Source organism: Phaseolus vulgaris, chromosome 6, assembly GCF_051622355.1.
Source record: "Phaseolus vulgaris cultivar YP4 chromosome 6, ASM5162235v1, whole genome shotgun sequence".
Classification (NCBI taxonomy): domain Eukaryota; kingdom Viridiplantae; phylum Streptophyta; class Magnoliopsida; order Fabales; family Fabaceae; genus Phaseolus; species Phaseolus vulgaris.
In genome coordinates this window covers 29,696,279-29,711,612 of record NC_143503.1, presented here as the reverse complement: position 1 = coordinate 29,711,612, position 15,334 = coordinate 29,696,279, and the positions used below count along the sequence as shown (strand labels likewise).

The 15,334-nt window shown below is 31.4% G+C and overlaps 1 protein-coding gene across 1 annotated transcript; it reads right to left on the bottom strand.

The window, feature by feature from the left end:
* Nucleotides 1-1,049: 1,049 nt before the first annotated feature.
* On the bottom strand, nt 1,050-6,859 carry LOC137831989 (ent-kaurenoic acid oxidase 2). The gene is made up of 8 exons (XM_068639934.2): nt 6,305-6,859; nt 4,296-4,773; nt 2,930-3,193; nt 2,669-2,758; nt 2,511-2,589; nt 2,082-2,188; nt 1,854-1,972; nt 1,050-1,486 (listed from the first exon to the last, which is right to left on the bottom strand). The coding sequence occupies exons 1-8, from the start codon at nt 6,541-6,543 to the stop codon at nt 1,396-1,398; spliced, it is 1,467 nt and encodes a 488-aa protein (XP_068496035.2). The 5' UTR covers nt 6,544-6,859; the 3' UTR covers nt 1,050-1,395.
* Between the last annotated feature and the right edge of the window lie 8,475 nt (nt 6,860-15,334).

Genomic DNA, 15,334 nt, shown 5'->3' with positions numbered 1-15,334 from the left:
TGGATTGGAACACTCAGTGCTCTATTGTTTATTTAATTATTTTTTTATTGATAAAAAAATCTACTTCTCTAAGTACTAAATATATGATACAAATATTTTAAAATTTCGACAAATACAGTCTTCCTCAAAGTATAAATAATGCAATTTTTGGGAGATCGAACACTCTTGGATCCAATATGTACACGTTCAATAGAAGAATCAATTTTAAAATTGCACGTCACAGTTTCACATGTCAGGGCACAATGTAATCCGCGACACAAGGAGAGAACGAGAGAAGAATTGTCCTTCATGAGAACCAAAAAAAGACAAGTGTATTGTTAAACTTAAAATCGTTGTTCTAAGACCCTTATAACCACCATTACATTAATAATAATCATTATAACTATCTTACCACCATGATTATGAATATAAAAATCTTGTCACATTTTTCATAAGTTGTATTTATGTACAACAATGTTATTGTAATTTTTTTATGCAAATCCTTGTAACCGTAGTCAAAAGACATTATTAATGACTATTTTGTACTCATATATGAACATTTATGTAATTTTATTTGTATTTAAATTTAGAAAGAGTACTAGTAAACAGTAAATATGGTTTGTTAGTTTTAATCTAATTGTTTGCTTCAAACGTGGATAAAATGGAGAGTGTTTTTGCATTGCACTAGCTACGAAAGATAGAATTCGTATTCTTGACTTTGTTTTCGAAATGAAACACACCGAGACAAATGATGATATGTAACTTAGTGCTTGTAAAATTAAACCTTGAAGTACTTCTTCGGATGCATTGCAATATCTTAAGGTTCAATTTTATGTTTTATAATTTTTGAAAGGAGCTGATGTGGTTGAGTAACATGAATAGGTTCAGAGCACCTGGTTACTAAACTCTTTTAGTTTAATTTTTAAATTTTAAGTTATCCTTTGAGTTAATCTTAACAAATATGCTGATGTGGATTAAGGTTATCCTGTGACGTGATCTGTGTCACTTTCATGTTTTTGGCTATTCTGAATTTGGAACATCATTATTTTAAATATAATACTTACGTGGAATTCGATTCAATCATACATTTATTTAATTTTAACTGGTCTCTAATGCACAAAAAATTGGACAAATACCTAATGAAACAAAGTTCTTTTGTCCATTCTTCAGAACATTTGGACATGATGGAAGACATACTAACTAGTGCTTAAAGAGAAGGTGGAAGATGCAGATTTGGAAAATATACTTATTTGTATGTACTGTGAAAGACTCTTTTTTTCTTTGTCGAGTTTGTTGAAGCTATGTCAACTTAGCTTAAACTGGATCTGCAATAATTTATCTGAGGGAAGAAAACATGGAGACAGAATTTGAAATTAAAAAGAGCCATATACACTATAGCTCTCAGGTTGTTGTAGATCAACATTTCCTAACCCTTCCCAAGCAATTGTCCATGGGCCTTGTATGTGGCAAGTATCTCACAGGGCAATTAGGATTTTGCTGTTCAAACCTGTTAAATCAAGAAGTAACATAAAACATTGTTAATAGAATGCATGTTATAATCAATAAATAACTTTATTCTTAAATTAATAAGCAATATTGTTAAAGATATTATGCAGTAAAAAAGCATCCAATTTCAATTTGTTTTTCCATTTGATTCATAACAGTTTACTTAACAATCTGTTATTGGTAGAATGAGCAAGAAATGCAAAAGAAAAAGATCATAAAAACAGTATAACAGATCCATGTAGGTAAAGTATACATCTCAAAACAAATTCCATTCATTAGACTTACCAATCATAGAACTCATAAACTATGGTAAAAAATAATTTATTATGGAAAAGAGATGTATGGAATGGTAGAGTGAGAATGCTCACCGGTAATTGAGAAGGAAATTATGAAGAAAAACTGCTATTTCCATCTTGGCAAGATCATTTCCAGGACACAATCTGCTTCCTGCTCCAAAGGGAAGGAATTCTCCTGCCTTGTGTTCTTTCTATGAATAAGCATCACCAAATTCAAAATTAAACTATGAAGCACATATATAAGTGCAGAATACATGGACTCAATTCAGAATAGTTAAAAGATGAAGCTTGGCAACTTACATTCCATCTATAAGGATTAAATTCCTTTGGATTAGGATATATTTCAGGATCAAGGTGAACTGATCTGAACCACACAAGTGCTTTCCAACCTTTTGGAATTATGTAGCCTGTATCACGTCATATACAGTTAGTACTTTGTAACTCGAATGAGTGGTTATACTTCTTGGGTTCAACAAATACAAGATCTTCCAAAAATACAAGAAAAAGATTGAAGAAAATACTCCATACTTGAATGCCACACCATGATAGTCTCTCAACATTTATGTGGTGAACAAATCTCATACTAGCCACTAGCCATCATATACTATACAATACAAAGTTCAACAACGGAGAAGAGTATAGCTTTGTTTGTTCTCTTTTTTTATCATATGTACCAAGCAAGAGTATTCTGATACTGACAAGAAATAAATAGGCAGAACATGGACTAACCATTGATATTGACATCAGATTTTGCCTCCCGAAAGACCACTAGTGAGAATGTAATCACACGCATTGTTTCATCAATCACCTAAAGAATGTGGAAAAGGGAAATATGTATAGGCATAGTTGACACTGTATATATTGATATTAACTTGAGATGTACCTACCTTGTAAAGAAAATCCATCTCCCGAACTTCCTGAAGTGTCAACCCTTTCTGTGTTGGAGGCCTTCTCCGTACTATTTCTTCTTGTTCTGCCTATTCAAGGCGTAAAGATATTAGGAAGTAAATGTTAAGTTTTGATCTTATACTATTATACAGAGTAGAACAAGGATACATTTTCCAAGATGAAGTGATTAATGTGCATGTTTACTGTCCCTTAGTAATTTGTAAATTTAGGTGGACTATGATGATTAAATAACCTGCTACCTTGGCCTTCTGGAGATATTCTGGGTGCTTTTGCAGGAAGAAGGTTGCCCACATGGTAATGTGTCCTGAAGACTCGTGGCCCGCATTCAAGTACATTAACATGATATCAATGATGTCCTCATCATTCAACTTTCTTCCATCCTCATCAGCAACATCTATCAGAGCATCCATCATATCTTTGGCTTTTCCAGGCAAATATCCCTTCCTTATGTTTCTTCTCGAGTCCACAATAGATTGAAATATGGCCACTAGATTTTTCCTTGCCTAAAATAAAAGCATCAAGTGGTAAGATGTTGTACCTGTATAACTACAAGATTTTAATAGACTATACTTTGTTCCTTCATGTTACAATCAGAGTCTGACTGAAAGAAACTCCTGATTCATGTGAAGAACATATACAATGGTGTAAAAATGTCATTGATGATTTAAGTATCCTAGAATATGCTTGCTTGAGGACCACAAAAAAAAGAACAAAAAAATTTGCCATACTTCATTCACAATGACTAGTGATACGGTCAAAGAAACAAATCTTGCTTTATGAGTAACTTTTGGGACTTAAGTTTCAAATTATAAAATATTATTAAAATCTTAGTGATATTGAGAGTATTATAATAATATTGAGTATTAAACCACCCAATGTCAGCCCTTTAGAGAATCACAAACAAATGTCTAGTGATAAACTTCATATATTTGTGTTGAAGATCTAATGTAGACTAGAAATAAGATCAATTTACTTATAAATTGGAAACAATCATCATCTTATAAGGATTGAGTTAAACTCACTTCACTTCTTAATAGTATGAAGCAAAAGAATCTAGACTTTACTTGGATTTATTATAACACCTAAGATCTCAGGGGTGAACTAGCACACGAACACTTGTTTTTAGTCTAGTGGGTAGAAAATTATTGATTTTACCTAAAATGGTTTCAACTTTGCATAAACTATAAATCATGTCGTCAAAATCAAACAAGTGAAACACAAGAATATCAATAAGCTTTTCTTCAAGTGATGACAAGGAATTTTATCATTCCCCTATTCATACTTTGAGGTTAATACTGCAAGACAAGATCTACTCTCCAATTCATTCAAATTAAAAGCAAGGAAATGCTAATAAACATTCTATTTTGTTCTTCGTACAACGCTAAACTTAGATCAAGTTCTTTATATCCTTGTTATCTAGTTTTCAAATCAAACCACCACATACGATGTTTTTACCAACATTAAGTAGCCCCTATTAAGAATATCTTGTTGACTTAAAAAAGGATTTTTACATGTAGTTATTTGACTTCAGAATTCAATGATAATGATATAGAGAACTTAATCTAAGTTATGTCTTTTCACACACTTAATGCTGAAGTTAGTTACCTTGAATGCCTTGTGGTATGCAAATCCAGGAATATTAATCCGCATGGCTCTAACTCCATGATTAAGAGCTGTGTATTCCCTCTCCAAAGCCTCCATAACAGGTTCACTTTCTGAGCTAAGGAAAATATGCATGATGATTTTGAAAGTAAGCTTCCTGATCTCAGTTAAAAACTCAATTTGTCCAAGGTTGGCCCATTTCTCCAATGAACTTCTCACATTTTTCTCAATATATGTCAAGTAAAGAGACAGTGCTTCCATGCCATTGATTGAAGTGGATGTCAAACGCCTAAGGCGCTTGTGTTCTTCAAAAGACATTGAAATAAATGACCTCTTTCCAATGAGCTCTATAGCAGAACGAGGCCAACCAGTAGTGAATTTATCATCATCTGTCAACACCCTTTTGCATGTTTCATGTGTTGTCACAATTACACTTGGGCTTCCAAACATCAAGGTCTTGTACATTCCAGTTCGTCCAAACCTTCATGATTCGTGGATTCAATAAAAAAAGGTTAGTATCATCAACTATGATGCACAAATATGACATTGTTCACATACTTAGATACATGTTATAGTTATAATTATAATTCTATTAGATATGTATACAAAAAAAATTGTTGAACGAGGCCAAATCAGTTGAGAATTTAAAACTATTGAGCACATAAACCATTCTCTATTTAATAAAATCAGAATCAATATCATTGTTTCGAGTTTATTCCTTCCTAAAGAGAACAACTTTCATGTTTGATTGTCTCACATCTATTAACAATAAAAATACATGTCATAAAAAAAGTGACCCGCTTTAAAATTAATCTTTATTTAGTTAGTGGGTGGTGTCAAACACTGAACAGTACACCACAATATTAGTAAGCTAAGCAAATGCCACGTATCAGCAATTCATACATCATTCCATAGAGGCATGATTTGAAATGCTTTCATATTTTATTATTAAAAGGAGTTATAAAGTGAAAGTAAGAGAAAGATGTGAGTGTTAAAAGGACAATTTTTCTTTGGATTAATATAGTATTGCCAAATCTTTGGGGGAATAGTTACTGTAAGAACTATTCTCTCCTTGGAACTTTCATTTATAACTCTTCTTCCACTTTAGTCCTATGAGAGATAAGCTAATAATAGTAGTAGAAACATTCTAGGACATTTAATTAATCATGTTTAAACAATTCTAAAATGTATTATAATACTTTATAGAACATCTAAATCATTGATGGCCCATGCTGACATGGACTGCACATCCTGACGTACGTGTCCGGACATCAAAACGTATATACTGCACGTATTGTATCATAACTTTTTAACGTAAATTTCATTTTTAATGTTAAAATTATTTTCTGTCTTTTGAAAAAAGTATAACAAAATTCAAGCTAAAGTCTTTTAAAATTGCAATTATTTTTCTAATTCTGCAGGTACATAATAAATTTATTAATTAAGAGTTAGAAAGCAGAAAGGACGAAAGTTGGAGTTCCAGTGTCCAGAACTTGTGGCTCTTGCGCCACTGTCACTGCCATAGCAGAAGAAAACTAAAGACAGTAGTGAGTGAGTGAGAAAGAGAAAGGGAGGTTAAGTACAGTGAAAATGACAAACAGGTGCAGCACTTCTCTATTCCCTCTGAATGGTTTGTTTGTTTCATGAGTTTGAAAAGGGTGATGCTACAATTCCAAAACTGAAAAGGTAGCATAATGGTAATTTCTCTTTCACAAAGGGCAACCAGCTTTTTGTGCCAAACTAGATATAAAGTAGAAAAGTACATTATCTTGTGTTTCTTGGACCACTAATACTAGTAGCAGCTTTGGTTAAGGGGTGTGGTTGTGTCAGTGGTATGAGGTGAGGATCATGACATCCATTTGCCCTCTCAGACTCACAATCACAAGTCACAATACAGAATCACCTCAGAGGTAGTAAACATTAAACAAACAACTGGCTTATTGGGTTATGTATCAAAAATATTGTTTATTATACAGAGGGTGATAAATGTTAAAGATAATTGTTATTAGTACCTGGAAACAAAGGAGAAGATGAAGGAATCAGGGTCCTTGGACTTGAAAGCTCTGAGGAAGGACCACATGTTGCCAATGAAGGGCAAACCCATGTCACCTGGGGGCAGAGAGTACTGCTTGACACCTAATTTGGATTCATAGAGCCACCAATTGAATTTCTTGAAGACTAAAAGAGCACCAGCAATGGCCACAACCAGAAGGACCACCCACATGGATCCCATCTCCATCATCATCATCATCACTCACTCAACTTCAGGCCACCCCACAGTGACTAGTGACTCAACACACTCAACTCAACTTAGACAACTCACTCACTCACTCTTTCTGTGTATTTATAAGGAAACTTGGGGTTTGAGATGTGGAGAGAGAGAGGGGGAGGGTGAGGGGGAAAAGAAAAAAAAAAGGGAATTTTGTGACAGCACTGAGTGGCCAAAATGAATTTGTGTAAAGTTGTAGAACATAGACATAGACATAGACATAGAGGTGGCCGGCTTTCTTTTCCTACATTTTGTTTTGTTCTGTACCTAATTACAAATCAATGCATACTGTATGTATGTGGAATCATTCCACTAGCTCTGGTTTTAACAAAATGATTGATAAATGTTTGTTATTTTCAATAATATAATTTTGTTAACTGACATTATTTATTCTGGACATTACAATTAATTAATTTAATATTTCTATAAGATAAGTTGAGTGTTTTAAGAATAAACAAAATTATTGGGTTGTTAACAAGTATTTTTCGAGGAGGATACATGCTGAAAACAATTATTTGTCGGTGTTATGGTTGTTTGTGTCTTTGAGAATTCCTCTGCAACTAATGATGGTGAACACCATGAGCCATCTTTGCCAAGTTTTAGGAGAGAGTTCTGATTTGTTGACACCTTACACATTTGACTCATGTTATCTCTTTTTTTCTTGTCATATCACATGAATAACATCAATTATATATATCAGTAGGGTGGGAGTCTTCTGTGGCCTTTTTTGTACTCATTCACTATTGTTATTTGAATAAGTATCTAGAATCCTAACAATTAGTAAGTTAAAAAGTTGCATGATTTGAAAGTTAAAAAGTTAGTAATTAGAGGAAGAAAGGAAATTTTCTCTGGTCCTTCTCAGAGAGCATGTGTGAACTTTACGATCCTTAAGCAATAGGAACAAGAGTAGACATCATAAAATCCTCAAAAATCTCCTCATTATTTTATGCTCATTTTGTGAAATTATGTATAAAGCTCATTCACAGTGGATGCGACAAATAGTACAATTAACTTTTTTCAATATGCTTCGTATCGGTTCGTGTTGGATTTGACTCTTTTTTTTTTGGATTTGAAAAAATTGAATGAGACCATGCTCTTGTTGCTCTAGAAAAGGATCCTTGTACGAGTCAATCAATGTTTCCCATGTGGTTGAAATTTTGGAAGAAACCTATTCATATGACGGTTCGGTAAAACATGAGGTAAAAACATATCACATTTCAAATAACTGTGTGATATAAAAAGTAACTTAAAATTATATGATTATCATGTATATTGAAAAAAATCTGTATACAGATATTATCTTGTGATGATTTAGACATTTGATCAGATTCATGATTTCGGTGTTTTCTATTTATAAAAAAATATTTTTTAATGGTTTGAAATCTAATTAGATGAATGACGATTTAATATTTTATATTTTTTGACTCACTATTATATTATATTTTTTGTTTGTTATAGATTTATGGTAAAGATATTGATACGTTGTCTCTATCTTCACTATCTCATCATTTTTCTCAAAGTAAAAATTATCATTTTCATCTTTATCAAAATAATAATTTATTCTTATTTTATGTCCAACGGTATGAATTTTTTTATCTCGTCATTATCGAAAAAAAGGTATACACATAAAAGAAAATATGATATTAAAGTATTAAATGTCAAGAGAGTATACATCTTTTCTTGATGTTAACTATCAAAATAAATTATAATTATATAAATATAAAATGAGAGTATCAAATAACACTCAGATAAAGTTAAAATAATTATAAAAAAATATAAATAATAAATGTATGATATAAAAATAAGTTACGAAATTAAATATTAAAGAAAAATTAATATATTTCTTTTTGTTACTTAATAAATTAAAGATTTAGTGACTAATTTAGAATCTAAAGTAACTCATAATTAAAAATCCTGATAAATAATGTTAGATACCAATTTAGAAACTACTTTATACATTTTTATTAATAATAGAAACTAATTTAAATATTAATAATTTTTTTAGATTTAAATATTAATAATTTTTTTAGTTTATAAATGTGTATCTAACTTGATCAATTTAATGACTAATTATTTTTGTCTATAAATTAGTTAATATTCTTTTTAGTAATATTTATAAGTTACTTAAAGTCCACTTCTTAAAATGATATCATAGTCATTTAAAGTCTATCTTATTAAGAGTTTGTTGGGTCTATCATGTCATATACTATCAGAGCGTTATTAAATCACACATAAATATCTACTCTCACGTACGAGAGTTGACAGCAACTTCAACATATATGGTAAAGATCCTACCTCGACTAATAATGAAACTAATTTATAATATATAAATTAGTGTAAACTTTATTTTATAAATCAGTTTTGTAATATTGAGTGAAATAATATTGATTTTTTTTTTTAAGATTAGATACAAATAAATGATATCAAAAGACATCTTAATCTTAATGGGAATAGAAATCTCACACTAACATATATTGATTGGCTAAAGTAGAAAATAATATGGTTTTGAATCCTGGTATCATCAATATGGCGCATAGGTCAAAGTTGTTGAATTTTGACGATCCTTGATGAGTGATTAGAGAACTTAATTGCAAAAAAAGTTGGCATACTTTTATAACACTGTCCCTTGCAAGTCTCTTCAGTCACTTGAAATGTCGACTTATCGAAGATCAACGTTGAAAAGGCCAATAAAAATCTCACCACAGAAAATAACAGGAATTAGATAATAGTGTCGACTGACTTTTATAGTTTAAACAATCTAAATAGATATTTTTTGTTTACACAGCAAATGAATTAATAGCATAACATATGTTTGATTTGCACTCGGATAAAATTTAATTACAATTAAGCATAGACACATGATTCCCATTTAAATCTAAAGCATTTTATAATTTTATTCTTCATATTCTAACCCTAAATTGGAAACAAATAATAAAGTTTAAAGATATGAATCTTCTTCCCCCACAGGTAGGGAGAGTGACGTGAAAGAGATTGGAGAGGATGCGGTTGTTAAAGGATATTAGCCTTTGGCAACCCTTTTTGTGCATGTTACATACATAAACGATTCCATAATCATAATTAAGTAATGGATTAAGTTGGGCATAATTATGGAAGGGGTTGAAAAAGTGTGGGAAGTGAGTGTGACTAAATTGGAACAAGGTCCCTGAAAGAAGGGTGGAGGAATCTTTGATGCATGAGGCGTAAGTGTCTACATACATTAAAGTTACTGGTTTAGATAAAAAGATAAGTATATGCAGTCAAAAGTTAGCACTCACACTAACAATTGTTGCTGTTGTAATTGTCGATGATGTTCACATCACATGACCACTAACTCCAACTTCTTCCTTCACTCACCAACCACACTCATCACCATTTCTCCAACATCGTCTCGTCTTATCATTCATCTTTTCTCTCCTACATTCTTCTAAATCAATCTTTTACTGTATCGCTTCAAATTTATTTATTACAAATTATAGAATTTTATGAAATTTATTTACTATGCATAAGAGTATTTCTTTTATACTTATCGAAATTTTTTACACCTTCTACTCAATTTTTTCAAGGTCCAATAATAATAATAAAAAATGCTGATAGGTTACACCACCGTAACTAACATTAACTTAATAACTCAATAAATTAATATTTAATTTAGTTTTATTTAAATATTAATATAGGCTATTAGATCCGCACTCATGACAACAGCGTACACGAGTTGCAAAAACGGCGCAGCAATTCTAGATGTTGCAACTGGACAACCTGCGACGCCGTTTGATTATGGCGCTGGACACGTGGATCCCGTGGCTGCCCTTGATTCTGGTCTCGTGTATGATGCGAACGTGGAAGACTACTTGGGATTCTTCTGCGCGCTAAACTTCAGTGTCAAATACTCTCCATGAAACAAAGGCAGTTTCTTCTGCACCCCTACATTTTTCTTCCTGCACCCCCACAATTTTGTAAATTCCGAAACTGATCCCCACAATTTTGGGATTTGAAAGTGTGTTACAGATTCATCAATCCGGAAGTGAATCATGTTGCATTACAGATGAGGGGGTGTTCTGGAAGCAAAGTTTATATAAATTATTTATTTCCGGATTGCTGAATTCGGAAGTCTAATTTCTATTATGGATTGGTGGATCCGGAATGATTTTTTTCAATTAAGGATTTCTGAATCCAGAATGCATATTTTAAATTACGGATTGGTGGATCCGGAATGATTTTTTCAATTATGGATGTTTTGCATTTTTTATTTTGGATTAACACTATCATTCATGTACTACCGGAAGCATCAATCCGGGAGATTACCGGATGCGCCAATCCAAAAATTTACCAGAAGTGCCAATCCGAAAATTTACCGGATTTCATAATCCAGAATATAAAAAAAATGTATAATTTATATAGGGAAACTTTTGTCTTTGCGCAACCTTGTGGGAGTGCAGGAAGAAAAATGTAGAGGTGCAGGAAGAAACTGCCTGAAACAAATAATGCATTACAACAAACGGCCACATAATGAATGGGCCATTATTTTTTTGGATAACGACTACTTTAACTTTGATGGGCTTTACAATGGCGACTTATTGTCTTACAAAACTGTTCGGGTCTAAATTTAGTTGGGAGTTTCTTCCTACACCTCTACATTTTTTCTAAAAATCCTAAAACACACAAACCGACTTATTATCTTACTCACATTCTTTCTTCTTCTTTCTTATGCACACCACAAACCTACATTCATCTCATTGCAAAAGAACCATGAGGCGCATTTCGCTTGGGTGGTGGTTCAGTGGTGTTTTCAACGGTATGGTGGTGGTTCAGTGGTGTCTCTTCATCTCATCCTATTGTTTTTGTTTTTTTGGAATTGTGATTTTGCAACATAGTCTCGGATTGAGTGATCCAAAAAAATTCTGGATAAATGTGTCTAGAAGTTATCCAAATTAAAATGCATTACGGATCCACCAATCCATAACTGAAAAATTATTTTCGGATACAGCAATCCATAAGTCAACAAATTGCTTCCAGAACACCCCCTCATCTAGAAAACATAAAGCTTTACTTACGGAATGACCAATCCGTAGATCATAGTTTCACTTCCGGATTGATCCATCTGTAACACAATCCTGGATCTCAACTTTCGGGAACCTAAAAACACCATAACTACCCAACCTCTTAAAAAAAATCAGTTCTTATCTCTAAAAGCTAACCTTGCTCTATGCAGCTAAAATGAGCCTCCACCATCAATAACGATGAACGAAGAAGAACGGTAGCAAGCAACATATCCTCAATGCCCTTTTCAAATAAAATGCCAATATTAGTTTGAGAATTTTAAAAATTGTGGGGGTGCAGTTAGAAACTCTTAATTTAGTTTTGTACAATTCATAGTTACTCGTTGTGTTGTTTAATAATTCTCATATAGGACAATTTCTTCCTTCACCTCCATAGTTTCTTCCTACATCTTCATAAATCTTTTTATTCCAAAACTATCACCCTTCAGCAAAAGGTGCGTGATTTTTTTTTTCTTTTCGAAATGGTATAATATGTAGACATTTCGATCTCTAAAATTCTGAATACAGTTTTGTTTTTCAAATTCTAGAATTCGAAATGTATTTTATGTGCAACCATGCACGACTTTATTTAAAGTTAAATTCACGTGGAAAGATTTTTAACTGAAGTCGTATGCATGTGGTATAATTTCTTCATGTAAAGTCGAGCATGCTAGATACGACTTCCACAATCTCATGATAAAGGTAGAGAGTTACACCATATTTATGCAAAACCCACAAAATTACCTTTAAAGGAGCAATAACACATTTGCACTATGGTAATATCACACTTTTTATATGGTTGCTTTTTTTTTTTATAATACATACTAATTAAGGACATATTTGAATTTAATGAGTGATGAGTTAATCAATCTAAAATATTTTTATCGGCTATGACTTTTTTCTTGGAATCATGAGTTTTTTATAGTTGGGGTAAATTCATTTGGTCTTCATTTATTTTGCCTTCCAAAAATTTAGTACTTTAGAAAGTTTTTTATTGGTGGTTTCCTACATATCATCATATTCAAAATAAAGATTTGCATATTTTTCTATGTGTACGCTTTGTGAAAAGCACAAAGAATCTATTTAACATTTATTTTTTGAATGTTCTAATGTTTTGCATATTTGGAGTTGGGTTTGACAAATTTTTCTTACTTCTCATTTCTCTAATAAGGATGATCTTCTTTCTTTTATTAAGAGTGATGATAGTCCTTTGGTTAAATTGATTAAGCTTGCTATGATAACATTTTCTATTTGGATGATATGGCGTATGAGGAATTATGTTAGATTTCAGGATAAAATTGATATTTCTAGGCTATTTCGGTAATTAAAGATTTAACTTATCTAGTGGGCGATTTGTCTAAAGTTTCAATAGAGAATGATATGTTGGATTTCAACGTGATTAAGTTTTTTGGTATTAATACTCAGACTGATAAAGTTCTTCCTCCTCTTCCTGTTAGATGGAAGTTCCCTTCACCAGGCTGGGTTAAAATTAACACCGATGGGCTTGCTAGGGGATATCCTGATCTTGCTACCTGTGAAGGTATTTTTCGTGGGAGTATGGGAGAGTTTATTGGTTTCTTTTTGCGTTTCTTGAAGTTCAGACTGCTATGGTTGCTGAGTTTTATGAAGTTATTCATGCTATGGATGAAGCTCAAAAGATGGGGCTTACTAATGTATGACTTGAATGTAATGTTGCCTTGGTTTGTGCTGCATTTACTGCTAGGACTAATCTTTCGTTGATGATTCGTAATCGACCGAATACTTGTCTTAATTACTGTGGGAAAATCAGGTTTAGCGTTACTCATATTTTTTGTGAAGGGAATGTGTGTGCTAATAAGTTTGCTAATTTAGGATTTATTCATAGAAAATCATTTCATTGGTATAATAGGCTTCCATCTAGTTTGTTCTTAGAATTATTTATGAATATGTATAGTATACCTATGTATCGTTTTTGTTAACATATGAGTTTTGGTCTAGTCCCCCATATTTTTTTGTATTTTTTAATAATAATTTTTCATGTGATGACAGATGATTGTTGTTACTTGATGTGTCAGCCTAGTTCAGATGTCAAGTTGCATAACAATACCTAACATGAAAACTTTTATAAAAAAAATAAAAATTAGAGATCATTTTATAAACTAAAAAAATATTGGTATCTAAAGTAATTTGTAAGGTGATATCTAACCGTTAGCTATCAAGGCTACTGACTAATTTATATTTCAAATTAGTTTTTATTAGTTTTGTAAAGACTAATTTAAAATCTAGAATATTCATAGCTAAAATTTGGTAGATAATGTAGATACCAATATAGAAATCATTTTATAAATTTTTATTAATAATAAAATTACCTTAGATATCAATAACTAGTCTATAAAATAATATCTAATTTAGTCAATGTAGTAACTAATTATTTTTTGTCTCTATATTAAATTGCTATTTAATTATTTGTTTAGTAACATTTAAGTATAGTAAAAAAGGAAATGTTTTTAGCATTTTAAAACTAAGAGAGCAAATTCAAATACTAAGAGTTATGTTACAAAATTCAAATACTAAGAGTTATGTATGGAGTGTTTATCACACCCACCAAAAGTGAAAAAAAAATACTAGGTATCTCGTGATCAAACATTATTATGCTAGCTAGTAAAAAACTATAAAATTATTAATACTTTTTAATGTAGTTAAAAAAAAAAAAGATATATGAAAGCTAACTATGATAAATTTACACAAAGTATAAAAAATACTTTTAGAAAATAAAAACAAAAATAAATGCTTGTTTCTTAAATGTTGTAATTGATAATCAGAAAAATCACATATCTTTGTTATTCATAACCTATAAGTAATGTTTATACCTAAAGACACTTTTATACTACCACACTACAAGTTATTAAATAAAAAATAATTGTAAAAACTAAAATAATTATTTACTATTATTAAAATAATTAATTACTATTTGATTAAATTAAAAATTATTTTATAAATTAAAAAAATTATTGGTATTTAAAATAATTTTTATTATTAATAAAAATATGATTTTTGCTGTGATGCACATATATTAAAACAGTATTTGCTTCTGGAGGATTTAAAGACAGCACATAGATAAATATTAGAAGACAACTTGGTAATGGTAACAAGGTAAAATTTTGGTTTGAAATCTGGTTAAAAAGGAAGAACATATTTTGCAGGATAGACAAAGGAAGAGACATGTCCTTTATTCATTGAATGGTGTGCTAGTTCTGACCACTGCATGTATAAGGAGTTGACCATGTTTATGCAGAAGACTTGTAGGAACAGTGATAAGTGGATAAGGGAATCTCACCAAAGCAAAAGGGTGGTAGTTGGTTGGGAGTGTTATCTGTGTGCACGTATAGAATATGGATATGGATTGATGTATTACTGTGATGGTGATGTTTCATGCAGAAAAGGTTTTGAAGAGTGGGAGGAGAATCTGGTATAGGGCATGCATGTGTGTAGCAGTGAATATTTTTGGTTATGCCTTATTTTGTGTGCTTCTTTCCCTGGTGCAGAAGTTGATACATAGTTTTAGGGTGAAGGCTTAGGTAAGGTCTAGTTAAGGACAGTGATAGATATGAGTGATATTGTATATGGAAATTTGTTGATCTGTTATTGTTTATAGTTTGTCAAATGTATCTTTGTAAAAGGGTTGGTACCTTATGTATATATTTTGATTTCTTTGCTGAAAAGATGTTTGATAGCATACATTAATTTGTCTGTGTTTT